The 27,942-nt window shown below is 34.2% G+C and overlaps 1 protein-coding gene across 3 annotated transcripts in view; it reads left to right on the forward strand.

The window, feature by feature from the left end:
• The window catches only part of LOC138698439 (multidrug resistance protein homolog 49-like), a 136,476-nt gene that overhangs the window by 36,865 nt on the left and 71,669 nt on the right, over positions 1–27,942 (forward strand). For all 3 annotated transcript variants that reach the window (XM_069824352.1, XM_069824353.1, XM_069824354.1), the window contains exons 2-7: positions 1,408–1,547; positions 13,665–13,746; positions 18,703–18,896; positions 19,731–19,875; positions 21,865–21,965; positions 26,181–26,352. In XM_069824352.1, coding sequence (XP_069680453.1) covers positions 1,441–1,547; positions 13,665–13,746; positions 18,703–18,896; positions 19,731–19,875; positions 21,865–21,965; positions 26,181–26,352 — 801 coding nt within the window. In that variant the 5' untranslated portion in view covers positions 1,408–1,440. The remainder of the gene's footprint in view (positions 1–1,407; positions 1,548–13,664; positions 13,747–18,702; positions 18,897–19,730; positions 19,876–21,864; positions 21,966–26,180; positions 26,353–27,942) is intronic.

Consider the following 27,942-nt stretch of genomic DNA (forward strand, 5'->3'; position numbering starts at 1 on the left):
AATTTATAAAGGTAAGGAAACTCCAGTGTAAATTAGTGAACATTAGACAGTAAAAGTAATTTTGACTCAACATATAAATAGAGTTGTTGCATCCAGTGAGCCTGACATAATAAGGAACAGAAATGGGATGTTCTTAATTATAGACGTTATAAATTCATCAGAAAGAAACGTTACAAGAAAAGAGATCAAAAACATGTTGAAATATAAAGATCTGATTATTTAAATGCAATGCATGTGAAACATAGAGCACGTAACACCGAAAGAAAATGACAGCTCTATTGGTAATTGCGCACATTCTGTTTAGTTTAAATGTCAGATGTGAAAATAATTTGAGTTAGCAAATAGATTTGAACTCAAACCATATGCCTCAGAACCTTAAAAGAAAGGTATGCTCTATGGAAATGATACTTCCCTTAATATGAATGGAATGATGATGACGATGATGATGATGATGATTATTGTAGTGGTGGTGATAATGATTTATAATTGAAAGCGCAAAACTTTAGGGCCTATCACATTCAGTATGCCTAAGTCTTAAAATATCCTGCTTTATTAATTCCATTCAATTCCTCCAACCGGCTTTTCTTTCTCCCCGTGGAACCAGGGTTCGAATTAAGAATTCTGATGAGTTCTGATGAGGGGGGGATAGAATCCTACATAGAGAATACATAAAATTATTATTATCCTCATTCGAAACGGCTCAACGCTTGGTCGCACTGAGTTGCTTGCCTTGCATCTTGATTATTATAATAATCCATGAGCAGGCTTAAGATAAGATGTATAATTCCTAAGTTATTGATTGTTGTCAGCTTACGGGTGATGATAATACATCAATATTATTTTCTTTGCTTACTTTATACTGTACTTTATAAAGTATATTTGTATTAAAACAGTTATATTTTGTGAGGGGAGATAAAAGTTATCCCTGGCAGGGATGTTAATATGAATTTATGAGAGGAGATAACGTTCCAACAAGGGGGGGAAATCCCCCCATCCTCCATTAATTCCCACCCTGCGTGGAACTTACGTGATATGATTTTAAAACAATGAATTAACCGTATTTTTCTATGAAGTGTTTAAATGGAAGCCTGGTTTTTTACTATATATTTTTAAATACGTATAATTTCTCTAAATTCCTTGATCACTATTTGTAACACTGTATCATAGTCATATTAAGTTTTAAAGTTTCACAGCACGACAGTATCATTTCTTAGGATTTTACTTTAGTCAGGGTTTAACATTTTTATCCTGACGGAATTTCAGGCTTATGACGAGGCTTATGGGTTCACCACGACGATGGTTCATCTGAGACAATACAGAAAATGTTGCATAAGGCGAGATTGTAACCCATAGCCATGCTTTCACAAAGCGTTAGACAAACATATTCATGATTTCATTATTTTGCAGGTTGTGTAACGCTGGATTCCTGTGGCACAGAGAATGCATGAAGGCAAAAATGGAACAATTTCTGGAGATTTCATCACAAATAACGATGATGATAATAACATTTACGGAAAATTCAATGACAGGAAAGCATCCTTGGAATTGTAAGTACCGTTGAATAATGACAGAAAGGTATGTTTTCTAAGAACTGTCGTATGTTATTAGAAGAAGGAAAAAAGATTTCCACAGTTTCTTTTAATGTTCTCATTCTTTTTGCTATAAAAATAGTTCAGACATGAAAGCAGAGGCGTCGTCAACGAAAGACTGATAGGGGACATGCCCACTCAGAGTTAATAGACTACAAACTTTCTGCCTCTTCCCCTACTCTATGAAAATATTGCAAGTGCAGCTGAAATTTCTGCATAGCATTTCTAAACCAACTTGTTTATTAGCTACAGTACTTAAGTTATTGTCATGTATAGCTCATAACTTCAACTTAGTAATTCTTTCACAACTTCTCTTATCTTGGTGCATACACTAGCAGCGTTAATATAAACTTAAATGTGACTTAAGACTTCAGATATCTCGTCTGAGTTTCTGCACCGAGTCATAGAATATAATTATAGAAACAAAAAAATTTCGGAGCTACATATCAGTTTCATCATAAAGGAGGACAGGGTAACGGTAACATATCTGTTGGATCCGTTACCAAAAGCTATCCCAGAGTACAGCTAGAACAGCCAGCATAGAAGAAGAGCCAGGACTAGAAAAGACCTAGGATTGGAGGATAACTAGGATTGGAGGATAACTAGGACTGGAGGATAGCTTGAGCTGGAGAATAGCTAGGACTGGAATATAGCTGGGATTGTAGAATAGCTGGGACTGGAGAATAGCTCGGGCTGGAGGATAGCTGGGACTGGAGAATATCTGGAACTCGAGAATAGCTGGAACTGGGAAATAACTGGAACTGGAGAATAGCCCCAGCTGGAGGGTAGCTGGGATTGGAGGATAGCTGGGATTGTAGAATAGCTGGGACTGGAGTATAGCTGGGATTGTAGAATAGCTGGGACTGGAGAATAGCTCGGGCTGGAGAATAGCTGGGACTGGAGAATAGCTCGGGCTGGAGGATAGCTGGGACTGAAGAATAGCTGGAACTGGAGAATAGCTGGAACTAGAGAATAGCTGGAACTGGAGAATAGCTGGAACTGGAGAATAGCTGGGATTGTAGAATAGCTGGGACTGGAGTATAGCTCGGGCTGGAGGATAGCTGGGACTGGAGAATAGCTGGGACTGGAGAATAGCTGGAACTGGAGAATAGCTGGAACTAGAGAATAGCTGGAACTGGAGGGTAGCTGGGATTGGAGGATAGCTGGGACTGGAGAATAGCTCTGTCTGAAGGATAGCTGGGACTGGAGAATAGCTGGGCTGCAGAATAGCTCGGGCTGGAGTATAGCTGGGATTCCTGGGACTGGAGGATAGCTGGGACTGGAGAATAGCTGGGACTGGAGAATAGCTCGGAGTGGAGAATAGCTGGGCTGCAGAATAGCTCGGGCTGGAGTATAGCTGTGATTCCTGGGACTGGAGGATAGCTGGGACTGGAGGATAGCTGGGACTGGAGGATAGCTGGGACTGGAGTATAGCTGAAGTTGTAGAATAGCTGGAGCTGAAGAATAGCTGGAGCTGGAGGATAGCTGGGACTGGAGAATAGCTCGGGCTGGAGGATAGCTGGGACTGGAGAATAGTTGGAACTGGAGAATAGCTGAAGCTGGAGAATAGCTGGGGTTGGAGTGTAGCTGAGATTGTAGAATAGCTGAAGCTGGAGGATAGCTGGGACTGGAGAATAGATGGGACTGGATAATAGCTAAGGCTGGAGAATAACTGGGGCTGGAGAGCTGGGGTGGAGTATAGCTGGAATTGTAGAATAGTTGGGGGTGGAGAATATCAGGGACTGAATAGCTCGGGCTGGATAATAGCTGGAATAATTGGAGAATATCTGGGACTGGAGAATGGATCGGACTGGAGGATAGCTGGGCTGGAGAATACCTGAGGCTGGAGAATAGTTGGAACTGAATACCTCTGGCTGGATATGTAGAATAGTTTGTACTGAAGCATAGCTGGGTTAGCTGGCACTGGAGAATAGCTGGGCTGGAGAATAGATCGGGTGGAGGATAGCTGGACTGGAGAATAGCTGAGGCTGGAGAATAGCCATTATTGAAGAAAGTAAGGGATCCAACAATTAGGTTCCCATCTCCTTGCCTTTCCCAATGATGCAGCGAATGAAATTCCGTAATTTTCAATGTTTTTTTGCAGTCTTATAGCACTATTCTTTGAAGTTCAGCTTCAACTTCTTTACTTTTGTTTCACAACTAATATGGTGCAGTATGGAAGGTGTAATGTATTTTAATCTGAGTAGAAGATTAATATTAAAAATGGTGTGGATTTCAAGAAAGCATGGTATCGTGATTAAGTTTTACCCACTGATATTCCAATATTTTACTACATAGTGAACGCCCGTTTCGCTCTTGCTATGTCATACTCACAGTTATGGTCTTGTTAGACGAGATTGGCCGCCTTATTCAATTCGTGCAGTTCATAGGTCTCTTCATGACTTTTCACTCGGGATAAATAAGTTGAGGATTGTTACCTTGGTCATGATCTTGCTCTCTGCTGAGTGGCTGGTCGCTGGTGACTTAAGTGACATGACTTGCATTGCTCGCCTTAATATTGTGATGCATTAACATAACAAAAGTTTAATATTTGTATGTAGCCTTGTGCAAAAAAAGAAACTGCAAAAGAATGACTCATTTTCTGTTCAGTTGTTCACTTAGAATTCTTCTGTTTAATGGCTAATAAATCAATAATAACAGTAACACAAATAGTGGTAGCAGTGGAGGGGTTGTGGTAGTAGTGGTGATGATGGTAGGAGGTGGTGACAGTGGTGGTGGTGGTAGTGGTAGTGATAGTGTCACGGACACAAACCACTTTAAATAATAATAATAATAATAATAATAATAATAATAATAATAATAATAATAATCGCGATCACAGACACCAGCCATTTTAAATCAGTAGCAGAGTGAATTGACTAAATGTTTTCCTCAAATCTATTTGTCGCTTCTTTCGGAAGTTATTTTAAAGCCGCCCGGCGTGACAATAATAATAATAATAATAATAATAATAATAATAATAATAATAATAATAATAATAATAATAATAATAATAATAATAATTGTATTATTATTATTATTATTATTATTATTATTATTATTATTATTATTATTATTATTGCAGCATAGCAGGGGCATACACAAGGGAGAGGGGTTACCGGGTTTGAACTCCCCCTCTTGAATTAAAAAGAAATTATTTATAGATTTGAGTATTTTTTTATTCGTAATCCTTCATCATGAGTTCATGTTTCATTATTGTGTTTAATTACATATATTTCAATATATTTGATTGTTTCCATGGATTTTTCTGTTACATAAAGTATAGTGTCTTACCTATCATATGCAAATAACTCCTGACTAAACAGGCATATATATATATATATATATATATATATATATATAATATAGAAAACAAATTTTAACTTCTGTTTAATTTTGGATAATGAAAAATGCTTGTGTCATCATTACACTTACACAATGATCATATAATAATAATAATAATAATAATAATAATAATAATAATAATAATAATAATAATAATAATAATGGTTTATTTAACCTGACAGAATTAAGGCCATACGGCCTTAAAAATTGGATGGCTATGAAAAAATTACGTTTCAAAGATTTTATAAATATATTCATGAACATGTTCTATTATAATAGCCTATAGTATAATATGAATAAATAAACCGCAACACAATAATAATAATAATAATAATAATAATAATAATAATAATAATAATAATAATGGTTTATTTAACCTGACAGAATTAAGGCCATACGGCCTTAAAAATTGGATGGCTATGAAAAAATTACGTTTCAAAGATTTTATAAATATATTCATGAACATGTTCTATTATAATAGCCTATAGTATAATATGAATAAATAAACCGCAACACAATAATAATAATAATAATAATAATAATAATAATAATAATAATAATAATAATGGTTTATTTAACCTGACAGAATTAAGGCCATACGGCCTTAAAAATTGGATGGCTATGAAAAAATTACGTTTCAAAGATTTTATAAAGATATTCATGAATATGTTCTATTATAATAGTCTATAGTATAATATGAATAAATAAACCGCAACACAATAATAATAATAATAATAATCATAATAATAATAATGGTTTATTTAACCTGACAGAATTAAGGCCATACGGCCTTAAAAATTGGATGGCTATGAAAAAATTACGTTTCAAAGATTTTATAAAGATATTCATGAATATGTTCTATTATAATAGCCTATAGTATAATATGAATAAATAAACCGCAACACAATAATAATAATAATAATAATAATAATAATAATAATAATAATAATAATAATAATAATAATAATGGTTTATTTAACCTGACAGAATTAAGGCCATACGGCCTTAAAAATTGGATGGCTATGAAAAAATTACGTTTCAAAGATTTTATAAAGATATTCATGAATATGTTCTATTATAATAGCCTATAGTATAATATGAATAAATAAACCGCAACACAATAATAATAATAATAATAATAATAATAATAATAATAATAATAATAATAATAATGGTTTATTTAACCTGACAGAATTAAGGCTATACGGCCTTAAAAATTGGATGGCTATGAAAAAATTACGTTTCAAAGATTTTATAAAGATATTCATGAATATGTTCTATTATAATAGCCTATAGTATAATATGAATAAATAAACCGCAACACAATAATAATAATAATAATAATAATAATAATAATAATAATAATAATAATAATGGTTTATTTAACCTGACAGAATTAAGGTCATACGGCCTTAAAAACTGGATGGCTATGAAAAAATTACGTTTCAAAGATTTTATAAAGATATTCATGAATATGTTCTATTATAATAGCCTATAGTATAATATGAATAAATAAACCGCAACACAATAATAATAATAATAATAATAATAATAATAATAATAATAATAATAATAATAATAATAATAATAATGGTTTATTTAACCTGACAGAATTAAGGCTATACGGCCTTAAAAATTGGATGGCTATGAAAAAATTACGTTTCAAAGATTTTATAAAGATATTCATGAGTATGTTCTATTATAATAGCCTATAGTATAATATGAATAAATAAACCGCAACACAATAATAATAATAATAATAATAATAATAATAATAATAATAATAATAATAATAATGGTTTATTTAACCTGACAGAATTAAGGCCATACGGCCTTAAAAATTGGATGGCTATGAAAAAATTACGTTTCAAAGATTTTATAAAGATATTCATGAATATGTTCTATTATAATAGTCTATAGTATAATATGAATAAATAAACCGCAACACAATAATAATAATAATAATAATAATAATAATAATAATAATAATAATAATAATAATAATAATGGTTTATTTAACCTGACAGAATTAAGGCCATACGGCCTTAAAAATTGGATGGCTATGAAAAAATTACGTTTCAAAGATTTTATAAAGATATTCATGAATATGTTCTATTATAATAGCCTATAATATAATATGAATAAATAAACCGCAACACAATAATAATAATTTATTTATTTATTTATTTATTTATTTATTTATTTATTTATTTATTTATTATTAATATTTGTGTGCTGAACAACAGCCAGAGGCCAATTATAGTTCAGCACAATACACAAACAGAAGATACAAAGGTGCAAAACAAAAATAAATAATATCATAAATAACAAAAACATACATGAATACAATTGTGTACAAACAGTAAAAACTAATAATCAAAACGAAACTAAACCTTAAAAGCATCTAAATTGTGCCCATGCAAATTGGCATATTTTATGCATCTACAGACTGGAGAAAGTGATTTTGAATTTCGGTTATAAAAAATTTTTTGAAATCTTAAACCTTTTGTAGGAATACGAAGGCTGATATTGTTTATGATAGACTCACAATCAATATCACCCTTGATAACTTTGCAAAAAAATTGATAATCAAGATTTAGACGTCTAGCATAAAGGCTACAACAGTTAAAATATTTACAGGTAATATCATAGTTAAAGTCAGTGGAATTGGGTATATATCGAAAAGCACATAAGGAAATAAATTTTCTTTGAATATTTTCCAATTTAACCGAATCGGTTGAAGTAATGGAATTCCAGGCTACAGATGCATATTCAAGTTTAGAGCGAACCAAAGTAAAGTATAGAATTAATAGTGACTCAGGAGTAGAAAAAGAATAAGTTATAGACCTTATTAAACCAAGCATTCTTATTGAATGATTATAAATATATTGAACATGATCGTGAAAGTATAATTTAGAATCGAGTAGTACACCAAGATCTTTTATAGAATTTTTCCTAATAATACAGGCGTTATTAAGAGAATAATTAAATTTTATGGAAGTAGTTTTTCGAGAGTACGAAATGACAAAAGTTTTTGTTTCATTAATTTTCATTCCATTAATGTCAGACCAAAGTTCAATGGAGTTAATATCATTTTGAAGAGTTTGGCAATCGGCAGAACTATTTATTGAGCGAAAGATTTTGAGATCATCAGCAAATAACAGGTAGTTTGAACTTATTCTTTTACATATGTCATCAATAAATAATAAAAATAATAGAGGGCCCAATGTAGATCCTTGGGGAACTCCACATAAACAATTAAATGGGTCCGAGAGAGAATCACCAAGACGAACACAACATTGTCTATTAGTTAAATAGTTTTCAAACCAGCTCACGTAGTTAGAAGAGAGACCAAAGTGTTTTAATTTATTTATCAGAATATTGTGAGGTACAACATCAAACGCTTTGCTAAAGTCGATATAAATTGAGTCAATTTGACCTTGGGTTTCAACAACAGGCATAACAAGATTAAGGTAGGATACTAAGTTTGTAGTTGTTGATTTACCTTTAGTAAAACCGTGTTGTGCTGAATTAATTTTATTCTTAACATAAAATGAAACATGTTTGTGGATTATTTTTTCAAAAATTTTTGAGAAATTGTTTAATATTGAAATAGGTCTATAATTGGAAACAACATTTTTTTTTACCATTCTTAAAGATAGGAATAACGGATGCTTCTTTCCAAAGCATAGGGTATGTACCGGTTAATAAACTTAAATTAAATATAAAGGTTAAAACGGGTATTAGAATATTAGAACATCCCTTAATAATAAAATTAGGAATGCCATCAGTGCCCTTTGATTTATTAGGTTTAAGCTTTTTTATGGCTAATGAAACGTCTTCAACTGTAATTTTAGGTAAGGATAAGAAGTCAGTAGAATTATACTCCAACAAACAGAGATTAGAATTAGGCTGTTTTTGAATCGATTTGAATTGATTAGCAAATGCATTAGCAATTTCTTGCTGATCAGTAATGTGAATCCCATTTATTAATAATTCGGTGGGATAATTATTGGATTTTCGAAAAGATTCTACGTATTTCCAAAATTTCTTAGGTTCATTCTTCAAATTTTCATCAATGGATTGAAACCATTTAAATTTGTCAGATTTAATCATAGCTTTAACTTGTTTTCTGTAATTGGAAAAAATTTGATAATGGTGATCAGTTTTGAATTTCTTAAAATTTCTATGTGCTTTGTTCTTTTTCCTAATAAGTATACGCAAGGTATTTGAAAACCATTTAGGATAGTGCGATTTTTTTACGAAAGTGACAGGAACAGCAAGAGAAATAGCTTTGTTCATAATCTGGGATAACGCGTTAGCAGCAACGTTAACATCAGTAGTTTGATATATGGAATTCCAATCATGATTGTATAGAGTGGAATAGAGTTTCAAGTAATCACCTTGAGAATAATTTATGAAGGTACTAGATTGGCAGTGATCAGGTAGCGACAAATACACTTCAAGATTAATGGAGATAGATGGATGATAAGAATCCTCCAAAACTAGAGAATGATTGGCTAGTTTTACTGTACTATTAATAATATTAGTAAAGACAAGATCAAGTAGATTTTTATTTGAGACAGTAAAATTAATTTGGTTTAATCCCAGAAGGCAAGACGAGGAATATAAATCACTGGACTTGATTTTAGAGTAGTAATGAATATCATTAAGATTAAAACCAGTTGACCAATCCATACCAGGACAATTGAAATCACCAATAATTACTATTCTAAAATTATGAGTATCAAGGTTTTTTTCAAGAAAATTGAGGTAAGATTTTAAGTGATTATGACCGAAATCAGGTGGGAAGTAATGATTTCCAATTAATAAATTAATACCATCAGCCATTTTAATTTCAATCCAAACACATTCATTAATAATTTCTAAATCATATCGCCGACAGGTAAAAGGTAACTGGTTGTTAATCGCTGTTAGGACACCCCCACCTCTTTTTTTATTGGTGTCCTCATACGTTCTGTCTGCTCGAAACACAGTATAATTGTTAGGGAATAAGTTTGTATTTAATACTGATTCAGATAACCATGTTTCAGTAAGACAGATAATGATATCATTATTACTTACTACATTTTGAAAAATTTCATCAATTTTTGTATTAAGACCACGAACATTTTGGTAAAATATCTCAAGATGATTATTAGAACTGTGCATTGAGAGTTAGAGAATAATATTAAGAGGCATTAACCCTAGAATCAACTGAAGTACCTGGTGGAGCAAAATGCTGCTCAGGTTTAAGTTTACCAAAAAAGGGTGCAATAAGGCATCCCGCAGGCCAAACATCAGAATTATTAATTAACTCGAAATCCCTCTCATCAACTGAGATATGAAAAGAGGAATACGACTGGTATTTTGTTTTCAATTTAGTTATTTCGAGAGACCTTAATTTACGTTGATGAAAGAGTGAATCCTTAATATTATTCTCGTTTACATTAGGACTAAATCTAGAAACAAAAAGAGATTTGGTTCTGATTCTCTCTGGAGCCATTTCTAAGTTGCTATTAGTTAGAGTGCCAACTTTAGGATCTCGTTTCTTAAATTTTTTGCGAGTGACAGTTTGAAAACCATCGGAGTCTACGTTATTTGATAACGCAACAGTGCTATCGTCTGTGCGTACGACAGCAGAGATTACCTCATTACTGTTATGATGAGTAAGAGCAAATGAAGTACTCGGTGCTGACTTCGCATGATTGCGAGAATTAACAGTGTCAGACAAAACACTACTGTAGGATTTAGTAACCGGGTGAACAGTGGACTGCTGACCCAATTTTGGGACAATCTGATCAGGCTTACAAGGACAGGAATTTTTTACCAAAATCTCGGCCATTTGTAATTTGAGGGCAGTATTCTCGCTCTTTAATTCGCCCATTTCTTTTTCAAGATTTTTAACATGCTCCAGAATAACTGTTAAAGTATCTAGAATGGATTCACCATTCAATCGTACCGTCTCTATTTGAACAGAGAGAGATTCCTTACTTTGTAAATTAGGTAGTTCAAGTTCTCTAGTAGGCGAGATGATCTTCTTATCGGTCTTCTTGGTCGGTTTCACAGGAGTGTTATCACCATGAACCGCCTTCGCAGCACTGGTACACTCATCACACTTGAAGGAGGAAATACCTCCCTTCATGAAAAAATCGTATTCCACTTCACTCATATTTAAACAATCAAGATGAAATCTTAGGCCACAAGGCCCAACACACTTTAGGAACTTTTGTCTGCCGAAGAAAGCAGCGCTACATTTAGAACATGTATCTTTACTAGGCGGCATTGTACGCAGTTAACTAAGCGCCTTAAATGAGGACACAGACGAATGTAGTAACAACTAAACACTGTGAAAACAGCGGAGCTACACAAAAAGTCGACTGCTCTTCATGACGACTAGAAGCCGAATAATAATAATAATAATAATAATAATAATAATAATAATAATAATAATAATAATAATGGTTTATTTAACCTGACAGAATTAAGGCCATACGGCCTTAAAAATTGGATGGCTATGAAAAAATTACGTTTCAAAGATTTTATAAAGATATTCATGAATATGTTCTATTATAATAGCCTATAATATAATATGAATAAATAAACCGCAACACAATAATAATAATAATAATAATAATAATAATAATAATAATAATAATAATAATAATAATAATAATGGTTTATTTAACCTTACAGAATTAAGGCTATACGGCCTTAAAAATTGGATGGCTATGAAAAAATTACGTTTCAAAGATTTTATAAAGATATTCATGAGTATGTTCTATTATAATAGCCTATAGTATAATATGAATAAATAAACCGCAACACAATAATAATAATAATAATAATAATAATAATAATAATAATAATATTAATGGTTTATTTAACCTGACAGAATTAAGGCCATACGGCCTTAAAAATTGGATGGCTATGAAAAAATTACGTTTCAAAGATTTTATAAAGATATTCATGAATATGTTCTATTATAATAGCCTATAATATAATATGAATAAATAAACCGCAACACAATAATAATAATAATAATAATAATAATAATAATAATAATAATAATAATAATAATAATAATGGTTTATTTAACCTGACAGAATTAAGGCTATACGGCCTTAAAAATTGGATGGCTATGAAATAATTACGTTTCAAAGATTTTATAAAGATATTCATGAGTATGTTCTATTATAATAGCCTATAGTATAATATGAATAAATAAACCGCAACACAATAATAATAATAATAATAATAATAATAATAATAATGGTTTATTTAACCTGACAGAATTAAGGCCATACGGCCTTAAAAATTGGATGGCTATGAAAAAATTACGTTTCAAAGATTTTATAAAGATATTCATGAATATGTTCTATTATAATAGCCTATAGTATAATATGAATAAATAAACCGCAACACAATAATAATAATAATAATAATAATAATAATAATAATAATAATAATAATGGTTTATTTAACCTGACAGAATTAAGGCTATACGGCCTTAAAAATTGGATGGCTATGAAAAAATTACGTTTCAAAGATTTTATAAAGATATTCATGAATATGTTCTATTATAATAGCCTATAGTATAATATGAATAAATAAACCGCAACACAATAATAATAATAATAATAATAATAATAATAATAATAATAATAATGGTTTATTTAACCTGACAGAATTAAGGCCATACGGCCTTAAAAACTGGATGGCTATGAAAAAATTACGTTTCAAAGATTTTATAAAGATATTCATGAATATGTTCTATTATAATAGCCTTTAGTATAATATGAATAAATAAACCGCAACACAATAATAATAATAATAATAATAATAATAATAATAATAATAATAATAATAATAATAATAATGGTTTATTTAACCTGACAGAATTAAGGCCATACGGCCTTAAAAATTGGATGGCTTTGAAAAAATTACGTTTCAAAGATTTTATAAAAATATTCATGAATATGTTCTATTATAATAGCCTATAGTATAATATGAATAAATAAACCGCAACACAATAATAATAATAATAATAATAATAATAATAATAATAATAATACACAAAATTTGAATACCGATAATGTACATTCAAGAGTCCAGTGCAAGAATGATGGATGTCACTTTCTTCTCGAAAATGAACCAAGACTGTCAATGCATAGCTTAAGATATAGCCTACCGTATAGAATGTACATACAGAGTTATATGGCATTAACACTGATAGTCATTATCCAGTAACGATCGGAAAATCACAGTTAAGCTTTGAGCGCTAAGCATTTCAAACTTTCAATTGCTTCTCCTGCTAAATGTGTTCCAAATGACATCCATCATTCTTGCAGTGGACTCTTCAATTGTAAACAATTTTAATAATAATCTACCTTGTCAAAATTCTGCATACGCCACTGCAGCATAGCAAATCATAAATAAAAAATATAGAGTATGCGCTTCCCATGTTTCTTGTAAAATTTCTTGCAGTCTACAACTTTTCAGCGTTGGTATAGAAGTGAGTGTCCGCTTTAACCCTCCGTCAAAGTAATCGGGGAAAATAAAAACGAATAAAATGAAGAAATAATAAGTAGTGTTAGAAAGAAAAAAGTAGGCACTAATGTATATACAAAGGAAAATTATGATATTACTTATTTTGATATAATATAATCTTAATAAGAAGTAAATATTTAAAGATCTCGATATTAGAGTTGTGCATATTAATTGTTTCAGAGAGTGTGTGCCATTAAATGAAACCGCTCAACAGACACCAAGCGAACCTCCACCACCACAGCCTGTCGCATTTTACAAGCTCGTAAGTAATGCAATGTAATACCACAGTTATTTATCTTCTGAGTGACTAAAATTGACAATTATTATTTTGTGAGTGGGATATTTCTCACGAATACATTTAGACTTTTATGTCATCCTAGCATTATAAACAGATTGTTACTACATCCAATATCGTGCGTAATAAGCTTATTATGGCACGCGTGCCAATGATAGCAATGATATATTCACTATGATGTAATACCGGAACGCTTGGGTGGGGAGCATGAAACTCGTCTGGCTATCTTGCTTACCGCATGTACGCGCCACGTAACAAGAATTGAAATGCACGACAGAAGGTAACGTATCATTTATTTCCAATCTTTAACAATTTTGTATCACTTTTGTAATATCACATAAAACAGTTCTGTGGTTCAGAGAAACTATATTAGGCTAACAAATAAAGGAACATTTGAAAAGTCCACTGCAAGAGTGATGGATGTCACTTTCTTGTCGAAAATGAACCAAGACTGTCAATGCATAGCTTAAGACATATAGAGAGTTGTATGGAATTAACACTGATAGTCATTGTCCAGTAATGATCGGAAAATCACAGTTAAGCTTTGAGCGCTAAGCATTTCAACCTTTCAATTGCTTCTCCTGCAAAATGTATTCCAAATGACATCCATCATTCTTGCAGTGGACTCTTCATGTGTAACATCAAATCTGGTACAGGCAGGGATGCAGAACTGGCGAGAGAGAGGTGAAAGCATGGGGAAAGCGTTGGTTCCCCGTCCACAGACCACCGGCGTTCAATGACGTCTCTCAGGGTTGCCAGGCGCCCGGTGTGTCCGATTTTATGAATCCATCTCCGGCCGACAGGAAACCTTTTCCCGGGGAAATTGCGTTTGAAATGTTAATAATTAGCAATGTTGTAATGAAAATTCGCTGTCCATCAAATAACTTTAAAAGTTATCATCTGTGTCAGGTTTACATTGACGCAAGCATATGTTAACTTTAAAAGTGAGCGCCTGTTGTAGTGTTGAAGTTTCAGCACGCTTCTCTTTTCGACAATCAGAGGCTATACTAAAAGCCAGGTTATGAACCGACTAAACAGGAAGTAGTTGGGTGGGCGAGAGGAAAGTACGGGTTAGAGGGGTAGCCTGTGCAGCGATGACACGTTGAGTGTCGGGGGTGGAGGGGAGGAGGAGAACGTACCTTTTCATTGGACCTCACGTGAAAATATCGTCTGCTAACGAAAATCTGGCAACGGGATCACGGAGACAGTGTAGCCAAACTTCCCAGTTCATTTGCAGTACCACGTGTATTACGAGTCGCATTTCGTACTAATGCCATTAGCTCGTGCTTTCTTAAAAACAATAATTTTAATTACTAATATTATTGATAGTGTTATCGATAACTATATACAGTAGTACTTGAAATAGATTAATGAATTCTCCCGAATGTTACGATACAAAAAGGAAGCGCATTTTTAAGTCTGGAGAAACAGAAATGATTTTTTTATAGATTCGCATATTTGCTTGTTGATATATATGAGAATTAATAATAATAATAATAATAATAATAATAATAATAATAATAATAATAATAATTGAATATACAGAACTCAATCAGTATAAATATAAAATTAAAATCATATCCATTAAATTATTATTATTGATGTACAAAAATAGCTAAATAGTTAATTCGATTTATAACGACGACTCAAAATAAAATAAAAATTACTATAATATATGTTGATATAAATTAGATAACACTATATTATTATCGTTATTATTATCTGTTTGAATCGAATCGTTGTTCGTTCCTTTAACTGAAATGTTTGAATTCGTTATATACTTCTTTATTAAATGAATAATTGAAAACACAGCTACGACAGTTATTTTAAACATATCGGTGACAAACGCTGAACACGCTTTGAATCTCGCGCCACTATGTGGCAACAGAGCTCAGAAAGAGAGCAACATAACGTTGGTTCATAACCTGGCTTTTAGTGTAGTCTCTTACACTACGCCAACAATCACCAACAATGAAAGATGACGTAAATAGAAAATTAAAACAGATAATTTTGACACGATGACAATACATATTTCAGAAATATGATTTCAATCAACCATTTTCAATTAACTTTTGTCATTAATAAAGTTTTGTATCAGTATTTTAACAACACCCGATTGCGTAACAATGGAACAATTTCAAATTTAAAACTCAATATTTACTTCCTTGATCCTTCACAAGTCAGTTCTTACACCTTTATAGTGCAGTTATGCGAAGTGCGAGAATTTGTGAGAGTTTTATTTTTTTGTATTGAGTTGTGTTCAGTATGAATCCGGCAAAAAGATACTTTAGTTCTTTTCGTGATGAATGGTTGACAAGTACAAGGACTGACTAGAAAAAGGAGAGGATGAACCTTCTTGCAGGTGTAAAGTGTGCAATGTTTCATTTGCAGTAAAGTATGATGGCGTTAATGTTGTTAATAAGCATTTGGAATCAGAGGGACACGAAGAACATTACCGAGTACAAAGTAGGAATAATTCTATTCTGAAATTTATGCCACCACGATATTCAGTTGAACATGACAAAGTTACAGCAACTGAGTTGGCTTTAACATTTCATGGTGTAAAACATTACTACTACAATTCACAAGATTGTGTAATAAACTTTACTCTTGTGTTTTCTATGACTCTTCAGTAGCGAAAAAAATAAGTTGTCCGCGAACTAAAAGTGAAGCCCTAGTTACAAGCGTTCTTTTACCATTCTCACAGGAAACGTTTCTTAACGACTAAAAATACCCCATTCTCAATTGGTTCAGTTGCGTCAAATAAAGGTAACAAGAAGTATTTCCCGTTAGTGGTGACACATTTTTCTGTAAAACATGGAAAACATGGCAATATTCTATACTTCTATGAAGACAGTAATGAGAGTGCTGGAGACATTTTAAATGAAGTTTTATAAATTGTTGCAGAAAATGGACTTAGTTTAAGTAGGACGAATAGAAGAAATAGTGTACGCAGTCAGTCTGTGAGTTGCAGGACAATAACAATGCAAACAAAAAAGAGAATTCTTGAGGTTATAGTGGAAGGAATATTGACATATGGGGCTGAAGGTTGGAGTCTATCGGAAGGCCAAAAAAGTAAGATACAGGCAGTTGAAATGGACGGCATAAGGAGAGGTGCTAGAATATCCAGGCTGGAAAAGAGAAGAAACGAGGATGTTAGAAGGATAATGAACATGGAAGAATCGGTGATTGCAAGAATTGAGAGTAGACAACTTCAGTGGTATGGTCATGTAAGGAGGATGGATGAGGGGAGATGGCCAAACGTGCTACTTCAGTGGTCTCCAGCTGGTAGAAAGAAACGAGGAAGGCCTAGAAATTCATGGAGGGCTGGAATATTGAGAATGATGAATGATAAGGGACTAAATGAGCAGGATTGGAATGACAGACGCAGATGGAAAATGGGAATAAAGGGTAACCACTGAAAAGTGGAGAGGCCCTCAAAAGTAAAGTAAAGTAAGTCTGTGAGTTTACATTGATCTGCCGCAACGCGGCGCTGCTACCGCTATGAGAGTGACTAGAAGAAGTTCACAGTACTTGTTACGCTGAATGTAGTTTTTTTAAAGCAAATTTCTTCCATTTAACCCGGCTATTCGTAACTTAAATACCTTTATAGTCCTTTATTCATAATTAATAGTCTTATATCAGGTAATACTATTATGAACGTTTCTAACAGAAAATACAATGGGATCTGAAACGTTGTGAAAGCAATTATAAGTTCAGTTTGTAAATTAATAATCTTTTCGTAACAAGTTGCGAATTCAGGGACAGAAAACAAAACCTACAAAATGTTAGAATATAGGCCTAAAGAGTTGAATGATATTTTACGTGTCTATAAATGAATTAAATTACTCACCATGATTAGTTGCCTCCTAATATAACTTGTATGAGAATTTTAGAGAGAATATCACCTGGAGTAGCGTTTCTTCTAGCGTAAATAGCAATTAGTTGAATCCAATCTTGCATAAATGGCATAAACATAAATACTAATGCATGATTTTCTAATTGTTTGTTACCACTCCGTAACGTTTATTTTCATATATTTCATCATTTCGGTAAATTAGGGAAAATGTGAGGTACAGTTCCTGGTTGTAATTTTCAATGCACTCGCGGTATTTGTGTCTAATGACTTTTTAAAATAAAACGGTCTGATTTTATACTCATGTATTCGGAAAAATGTACATCACAAATACGGTTATTTACCGAAAACTGCATATTTTTCCGCGTAATCGCTGTGGCCCATTTCCCAAACTCATCTTTTTCTTTGGAAGATGAAAAGAAATGTCTTGTTACACTATTTCTGCTAACAAGCATATCAACAGCCCCAAGCAACTTTCATCATTAAACGCTCGAGAAATATATTTTCCAGGAATCTGACTTCAGACAACCGATAGACCCTAGCGATCGAAGCGCCATTAGTTGTCAGGTCCGCCACCGACAATGGGAAAGCATAGAAGTGCGTACACTATTTCTTCTATTCGTCCAGGTTTAAGTAACATTGTAGCTTATTCGGCTGACAATCCTTCTGTTAACTATGGTAAATACAATTCCGGTTCAGAAAAGTGAAAGACAAAAATCATAATACAGTAAAAGCTAATAATTATTATTGTTGTTGCCATTTAATCCATAATTGTACCAAATTTGGATTTAAATTCCTTAAGTGTGATTTTGAGGTATTAATCTTAAAAATATATTCCGGCTTATCGTCGCCATGTAAGAATGTCTAGAAACTTTGTTCGTTTCGTGAATTTGCTCAACAGGACTGTTTTAAGATTTTTCGTCATATTCCAGTTGTATAGGCTAGTATATTTTCCTGAGCACTTTAGTTCATTATGCTAATATAACTTGATTTTGCTCATTCTCAGCTTTAAAATTCACTGTTAGAATTGATGAAAACTTAACGAAGCCGTTCTATTGTGTTTGCAGTTCCGATATGCAACGTGCTTGGAGAGGATTCTCGTGATAGCAGGGCTGCTGCTCAGTATTGCCACAGGCTGTGGTGTGCCTATAATGATAATCCTCTATGGGGAATTCACTACACTTCTTGTGGACCGTGCAATAGAGAACATCACGTCAACACCCACCTCTGTCTTGCGCGTTTTCGGAGGAGGAAGTGTGTTGTAAGTCTAGTAACGGTACCACAAAACTTATAAGTATGTCACAAACAATAGCCAATATTTTCAAAACGAGGGGTCATTGGCCACCCATACCAGGTATGACTTTAAACAGTACGTCTTATACTTTCATGTCACAAAATCTTATTTAATTCTGTGATATACAGAGCGTGTCCTCTCCTTGTTAGATGCGAAATTCTTTGAGTGTCTCAAATCGTATCACAACCAGGAAGACTCCAAATAGTTGAGGGTTTATCTTAGGAGAGCTGAGGGATCCAATACCAGATTGACAGTTTATTTTAATTGGCCTACAGGAAAGCAGCCACTAACCACAATCTAGTATTTGATTTGCACAAACAGGAATTTGGCCTTTGAATCCTAATTTATATTTCTTGATCATATTTTTAGTGCTGCGCAAATGCGCATGCCCAGTATTGTTGACCGCCTTACGTGTGTCTAGAAAACAATAGAGGTATCATATATGTGCTATGTCTTGTGTTGTACTTCATGATATTCGCACAGTAAATGTGTGTTCAATGCAAAATATGGCTAATTATATACAATTTTATTGCAAAAAGAATGTAGCTCCAATAGTTGTCTATATTTTACCCCCCAAACTGCTGATTGTAATAAATGGGTGTGTGATAAAATGAAACTCCTAGATACGTAGGACATTCTCTAAAAAAAGAAAAGAAGTTAAATGAAAATTTGAATTTTTTAGAATGGATTTTGTTGTTTTTCACAACTTCGTAAAAGTGGAGCTACTCCGTTTTTGCAGAGCCCTTCAGTTGTTGTTGCTTTAATTATTATAACTACAAAGATATGTTTTTTAATTAACAGAATTAATGGTACCCATGAAGAACGTACAGCTGCCTTACTAGAAGACTCAGCAGCTTTTGGAATAGGTTCTACTGTTGTTGGTCTTGTACAGTTTTCTCTTGGGGTAATGAGTATATCTCTACTGAACTACACAGCACAGAAGCAGGTGAGATTTCATTTCTATCTCTCTTATTCACCTGTAACAGATGTATTACATTTTTCATTTCATTTCTTTTATTGTAGTTTATAGATCTTCATTCAATATTATAACTTTGAAATGTTGTTGTTTTCTAATGCCAGGCGTTTGACAATAAAGTCATTTGACCTCTTGCACGCCAATATTTTTCAAAGATATTATCATGGCCAGCCACTGAAGTACAGATTTTGAGGTGTTCCGAATCCATTTCTTGGTTTGAGTTGCACAATGGGCAGTTAGGGGACTGATATATTCCAATTCTATGCAGGTGTTTGGCCAAACAATCATGGCCTGTTGCCAATCTAAATGCAGCTACAGACGATTTTCGTGGTAAATCGGGAATTAACTGTGGATTTTGATGCAGAGAGTTCCATTTTTTCCCTTGAGATTGTGTTATCAAATTTTGTTTGTTGAAGTTTGTAGATTTAATAAATCTTTTCACAGAGTAATACGTTGATTTAGTAACAGGTCTGTAAGTAGCAGTGCTGCCCTTCTTTGCTAAAGCATCCACAGGATTCCACAATGGGATGGTATCCATTGGAATACAATTCTTTTATTGAGTGATATTAATTGAGAGAGCATTTTAGTTATTTCTGCTGTTTGAGATGAAGGTGTGTGTTTAGAGACTATTGATAGGATAGCTGCTTTGGGGTCTGACAATGTAATTGCATTTTTAAATTTATTGATGTGAAATAGAAGATTCCTGAGACTTTCACTTATTGCAATGATTTCTCCATCAAAACTTGTTGTTCCATACCCAAGAGATCTATAAAGTGAGAAGAGACAGCACGTAACACCTGCACCGGCACCTTGTTCTCTGGAGATCAAGGATCCGTCGGTGTATAAATTAAGCCAGTTTTGTGGAGGGTACCTAATATTAATTGTCTCTAAAAACAATTGTTTTAGTATGTCAGTGTTTACTTCTGATTTTAGTATTTCTTCTGTTAAATTTAGATTATATTCTATATTTAATAGAGTTGAAGAGTTTGGTTTAATTTTTATGTTTTCTTTTAAAATCGGGATATTGATTTTCTGTTTTAATTCTTGAACCATGGATATGAAACTTTTTTGAGTTTTCAATCTACAGAGAGGACTGTATGAATGTCAATTGTTTCCTGGTAATCTAATAAGTTTTTCATATTGAATCAGTGCTTTTTCTTCTATTGTCATTTTGATGCTGTTAATATTAGTGAGGAATCTCATAGAATCTATTGTAGTTGTTTTGATTCCACCAGTAATGAGTCTGAGAGCTTGGTTTTGAACATATTCTATTTCGTTTATGAAAGGTGATGTAATTAAAATTTCTCCGCAGTATGTCAGCACTGGCTGTATAAACATTTTGTATGTAGTGTTCAAAGTATTCCTACAGCATCCCCATTTCTTTCCTGCTAGTCTTTTTAGAAGGGAGAATCTTTTACGAGCTTTTTCAGAAATGTATTTCAAATGGTTGCTCCATGTTAACTTCTTATCGAAAATATAACTTTGAAATGTGAAACAAGCCAAAGTTATACAGGAATGTATAATACAAAGCAAGCAGTTTATTCAATTTACAAGCATTAACAATACGTTATTTGAGTAGAAGGTACGGATATGGAGCAATTTTGTTAATTCTGGTCTGAATTGTACATGAATAGTATGTGGCATTTTTGTAGCAGTTGAGGATAACAAAGGATATATGAAGTCTGATTTGTGTCTTTTATGAAAAGTATTAATGTTTTTATTAGTACTAAGTGTATCTTGATTTTTAACCTAAAACATAATCAGGAAAAGAATGTAACTCAGAAGGTAAGGTCAATATTTTTTAAATTTTGAAATGTCTTTTTTGCAGTATGTCCTTTCATGCACTCCTGTTATTGTTCTTAGGGCTTAAAAAATATTATCTGAATGTGTTATCAGAATAATACCGTAGTCTATATTAAACTGTAAGCAAGGTGGTTTATGAGAACTATTGATTTTCAGATTGGACGCGTACGCTGGATGTTTCTACAGTCAGTGCTGCGACAAGACATGGCTTGGTATGATACCAGCAAAACATCCAATTTTGCCAGTAGAATCACAGAGTAAGTACCGGTATCAGTACGCAAAAAATAATGCTGATTCGCACGGCACAGCATTTTTTTTAATTGTTTTATTTTTGTGATGTGAATATAGGCCTACAGTATGTTTCTGCTGAGGATAACAAACATATTCAAGTTTCAGGTCTAAGTTATTTGGTCAATTTAGGATTTTCAAATACCGGTAGGCTTTTTTCTTATTTTCGATTGTTTTTATGTCTTCATTCCATATTTTAAATCCTCTCTAATGGAATATCTTTTTTTGTACTAGAGCCTTCATTCATTTTATTTATTTATTTATTTATTTATTTATTTATTTATTTACGGCATTTATTTATTTATTTATTTATTTATTTATTTATTTATTTATTTATTTATTTATTTATTTATTTATTTATTTATTTATTTAATTTTCTTTGGCCTACTTATTTACTTTTTAATTATTTCTTTAGTTATCTTTCTTTATAATTTATGTGGCTGCGGTCTTTCTTACCGAATTATTAATTTCTTTGTTTTATCATTTCTATTAATATTATATATTTTACATTAAGATATACCAGGTACAGAGTGAATCAGCCAGAGCTAGACCGGCGTCAGAGGAAAGTCGTATGAGTAGTTACTGCTGCACCATCGCAGTGATCAGACCTCTTGCTCATGTATGTACGTAAACACGTTTACACAGTGAGGGTGCAGCTGTATACCGTACATTTACAGTGCAGTAGTGTGTCCATTATGAAAGTAATATAGCCTTGAAAAATGAGTGTTTATTTACGACAATTTTGTGAAATACGAATCTTGGAGAACAGTTGTAACAAACTTCCATCAGTCATTCCTTGATTCGCCAGAGCCTTCTAAAGGAATGATTTACAATGTAGTAAAGAAATTTCGTACAACTGGATCGATATTGGATAAGAAACGAACATGTGTGAAGCGTGTACTCACTGAGAGATGTTAGATGAAATTGGCCACCAATCAGAGAGAAGTCCTACGACATCATCCCACCGTGTAGCTCAGCAGACAGGAGTGTCACAGTCTTCATTGATAAGAGGTACGAAGCAATTGAAATTAAAACCTTACAAAATTCGTGTAGCTCAGAGGTTAATGGAACCCGATTATCAGGGCAGACTTAGGTTTTGCATGTGGTTCCAACAGTCAGTGTATGATGAACTATTTGACCCCACCTTAATTTTTTATAGTGAGGAAGCATGTCCAACTCAGTGATTACATGAACACTCAAAACAATCGTTACTGGGACAGTGAAAATCCACCCCGTTTTCACGAACAACCGCTACATGATATAAATTCGAGCCATTTCGGAGAACGAACTGCGGCGAGTTGCTGGACATATCTTCAGAAGATGTGCAGCCTGCTAGATATCACAAGGACGTCATTTCGAACATGAATTGTGAATTCGGTAAGTACATCGTTACGCAATACTAACCGCAAAAGCGCGGAACGAATCCTCCGCATATGGTGGCGTCGTTATGTATGAATCAACCGCCGTGAATGCGGTTAGAAGTCTAGCCCTGACTGGTTCACACTGTACTATGCACTGGCGTAGTTCAGGTGATAGTGTCTTTGCTTGCTGCCCAGAGACTGCTCCTGGGCGTGGATTTGAATCTCATTCAGGCTGATTTTAGGCTGTTTTTTTCCGAGGTTTTCCTCAATTGTAAAATGAATGTCAGATAAATCCAAGGCTAAGCCTCTGCCTCTCCTCGCCAAAAATCTTCTCACTATCATGAGTTTCATTAGTAAGCTTAGTATTTCAGCTACGTCTAAGCTGGAATACAGTTGCCTGCTCTCATACTGTACCCGACGTCACAGCCCAGGGATACGTCCCGTCTGATACAACACAGAACCGCATCTTATTCACGCTCACTCTAGTTTGTGTTGAAGTCGGAACACGGTCATAGTGAGTGCTTTAAACCAGTGAAATGTAAAAGTCGTATTATTCACTTAACGTAACATTTGTATTTGTGACGAGGTAAAATGCCGAAGACAAAAAGTTCGAAGTATGAAAGGCTGGAGGACTTAATTCAGGAGTTCGGAGCCAATAATAATTTACATTACATGTAAGTTGTGCAAAGTAGATATAAAAGTTACAAGAAAACAGAGCATTGAAAGACACTGCAATACAAAAAGGCATAGAAATATGGTTGAACGTAACTCAAAACAAGCAGTACCATCAAACTCAGAGAGAGTACGATAAGAAACCCATGTTTTGCAGGGATCTGTGTGCCATGATGGTCAATTCCAATATACCGCTTAATACGAGGCGCAACCAGAAAGTAAGTTTCCCGATTTTTTCCCCTTGAAACTAAACGTAATTAGCCGTGTCAATTGCGCATTCGTAACAGATCTATAACGTATCAATCATATGCCAGCCGGACAGGTCCCGCCTAGTGCCAGTAGCGTGGCAGCAGTGGTCCGAAATGGAAGCTCTTATTCCTTCTCCCGCCGCCTGCGAGTTTCGGTCGGTGATAAAGTTCTTTAATGCACAAAGCTTTGCGCCAATTGAAATTCATCGGCAGCTCTGTCAGGTCTATGGGCCGAACATCATGAGTAAGCAGATGGTGCGTCGCTGATGTAGGCAGTTTTCCGAAGGTCGTCAAAGTATCCATTATAAAGAGCGCAGTGGGCGACCGTCCCTCATCAATGATGATCGTGTTGAGCTGGTGCGGCAGTGCATCATGGAGAACCATCGCTTCACGATTATGGATCTGAGCAGCCATTTTCCGCAGATATCGTGATCCTTGTTGCATGGGATTGTCACTAAGCACCTGCTGTTCAAAAAAGTGTGTGCCAGGTGGGTGCCGAGAAACCTGACAACCGAACACAAAATGCAACGTTTAGGAGCAGCACTGACATTTCTGCAACGGTATCACGATGACGGCGACGAGTTCCTCGACAGGATCGTCACGGGCGATGAGACTTGGATTTCGCACTTCACCCCGGAAACCAAGCAGCAATCAATGCATTGGCGGCATAGTGTATCTCCGGTCAGGACGAAATTCAAACAGACACTGTCGGTACGGAAATTGATGTGCACGGTGTTCTGGGACAGGAAGAGCATTCTGCTCATTGACTTCCTTCCAAGAGGTGAAACAGTGAACGCTGACCGTTACTGTGAAACACTGCGAAAATTGTTACGTGCCATTCAAAACAAGAGGCGTGGAATGCTTACTGCAGGTGTTGTGCTCCTCCATGACAATGCTCGTCCACATACTGCTCGGCGAACAGCGGCTGTTTTGACGGAATTTGGCTGGGAGTTGTTTCATCATCCACCCTACAGTCCTGATCTTCCTCCCAGCGATTTTCTTGCACCTCAAGAAATTCCTGTCCTCCGGTGAGCGTTTTGGCAACGACGAAGAGCTGAAGACGTCTGTCACACGCTGGTTCCATTCACAGGCGGCAGAGTTCTACGACAGAGGGATACAAAAGTTGATCCCACGATACGACAAGTGTCTCAATTTTGATGGTGGCTATGTTGAAAAATAGCTGAAACATTGCTGTACCTGTTGGCAATAAATGTTTTCCTGAAAGTGTGTTCTTTAAAAAAAATAGGGAAACTTACTTTCTGGATGCACCTCGTAAATTGAACAATAAACACTTTAGAGAATTTCTAGAAAAGGACACGAAGGAATATATTCAAAGTGAGCCCCAACTCCGTCAGCACTTTGTACCCATACTTTATGAAGCAAAAATGTTTGTCACGCAGGTAGGCCCTGGCCAACTTCGGGCTGTTGCGCCTTTAGATTATAAAATCAGTAGTTGCTCTACTTTTATTTCAGGTTGGATGTACTCTACGAACATGCAGTAAGAACATGTTTGTCTGTCTCTTTCTCCGCTGCATCACCTGGATTCCACCTACTATATAAACTATTTATCCGCAACTTGAGTCTTTTGGTAGCAGGAATACTAAGCTTATTCATTAGGTAACCTAGTAGTTGATGCAGCATTGTTAAATAATAACCAATATACTCGTTATAAGGAAAATACTGATATGCCATTATTACCTGCAATAACCCTGTGGGCAGAATGAGAGGTCACCCTATAAATATCTAGATATTAAACAAGAACAAAGAATAACGATCAATGCCAAAAATTAGTGGAGAAAGAGGTAACTATGCATAAATTTTCCTTGCTTCCTATTTTTGGAAATGACGTTTCGCTTGAATACTTAAATAATTTTAATTATTAATTTTGTTTTACTAATTGCAGGGATTTGGACAAACTGCAGGATGGCATTGGTGAGAAGATGGGTATCTTCTTGTATCTTCTCACGACTTTCATAATTTCAGCCATCATATCTTTCTTGCATGGCTGGAAGCTCACACTTGTGATATTATGCTGTGCTCCTATAATGATCGTTGCTCAAGCTATTGTATCCAAGGTAAATATATAATACTAAGGAATACGATCTTTCATTTTAAAATAGTTCTCACACATTTAGAGTAGAGGTGAGTCAAAAGTCTGGAAACATAGGGGCATCACAGGATACATTCAATATGACCTCCATCCTACTTAATGCACACGCGCAGACGTTTTTTTTTTTTCTTACCTGTATGAATTCGTCGTTGAACTTCGACCAAATGTTGGGACAGGCATCGATAATTATTTTCCTAAAACGGTCTTTGTTCCTGATTTTCGTTGCATGTACTTAGTTCTTTTAATGTCCACTTGGAGTTTGAATCACTCCAATGACGATAATTTTGTCAATTAACTTAACTATTTACTTAAAAATTGGGTCAGTCAGTGAAATGTATCTTCAGTTGGAATATTCAGTCCAGTGGCGTAGCGTCAATGTAAGCTAAAAAGCTTAGCTTCCCCAGTTAATAATGATTTCATAATAAACCTGCAGTTTATGGAGAAAATTATTTACCAAATTTAATAGAATTTATATTGACGCTTAAAATGTTGTGATGCGGCAGCTCAGGATGATTTGTGATGCAGCAGTAAACAAGAAGCCTGCACACACCAGCTTCCAAGCAGACCGGTTTCTTCTGTGTAATCCACCCCGCAGATTTTCCATCCCTTTCTAACTAAACTACCGGTACCCTAGTCGCAAGGCTTCCAAGAAGCTAGCTCTAACATTTAAAATAAGTAGTTTCCGAATTATCCCTTTTCGTCAGTTGTGTTCAGTTGATGTGTTAGTGTGCATTGTGGCTGATATAATAAATAATGAGCGAAATAACAGTTCCTGACACTAATTTACTTGATTTTTTTAGGACAATTGTATTATCAAGACTGACTTACGAACAAAAGTGTGATTTAAAAAACAAATGACCGACTCCCTTGCTGTCAATGAAGGACACAACCAAAAGACAGACGCATACTTACGTAATGATACTAATATTGTGATTTCTCTAAGTATGACAGGGAGTGAGCTAATGTTATACTTATACGTGTCTATTTGTTAAGAGATATGTGTAAACCGTGAAATCATATTTTATTACGTCTCATTTCAGGTCATGCCTTATTGGTGTAACTTACGATGTTCCAACCAATCTTCGACTGCTGACTTGAAATTGACTACTATTTATTTAAGACTGTATTTTTGTAATACGTTTTCTCATATTGCATGAAAGACAACTTTAGTTAGCTTCCCCTGCTCTAAAATTTCATGCTACGCCACTGATTCAGTCTACTGCCAACAGTTGAAACCCCACTCACAGAATTCTCCTCGTCTGTCCTGGTCTTTCTCGCTTAAGTTGTGCTGCATCTGGAGTTTTTATAGATGCCACTTGTTGTTGTGTAAGACACATACAATGCTGCTTTGACTTATCCTTTGTTCAACAGAAAGCTGGCAAATTAATGTTTGTGGGCTGTTAGCAAATGCTGCCAAACTCATAGTGGAGGACGCTTCATTGGTTGATATCTGCTGTCGTCCACTCCTGTCCTTGTCAACAACACTCTTTCTTTTAATTTTGGAATCAGTTTGCAACTGCACTGAACATGATAGAAGCTCATGTGGGGTTTCAGT

This window comes from Periplaneta americana, chromosome 4, assembly GCF_040183065.1.
Source record: "Periplaneta americana isolate PAMFEO1 chromosome 4, P.americana_PAMFEO1_priV1, whole genome shotgun sequence".
Lineage (NCBI taxonomy): Eukaryota > Metazoa > Arthropoda > Insecta > Blattodea > Blattidae > Periplaneta > Periplaneta americana.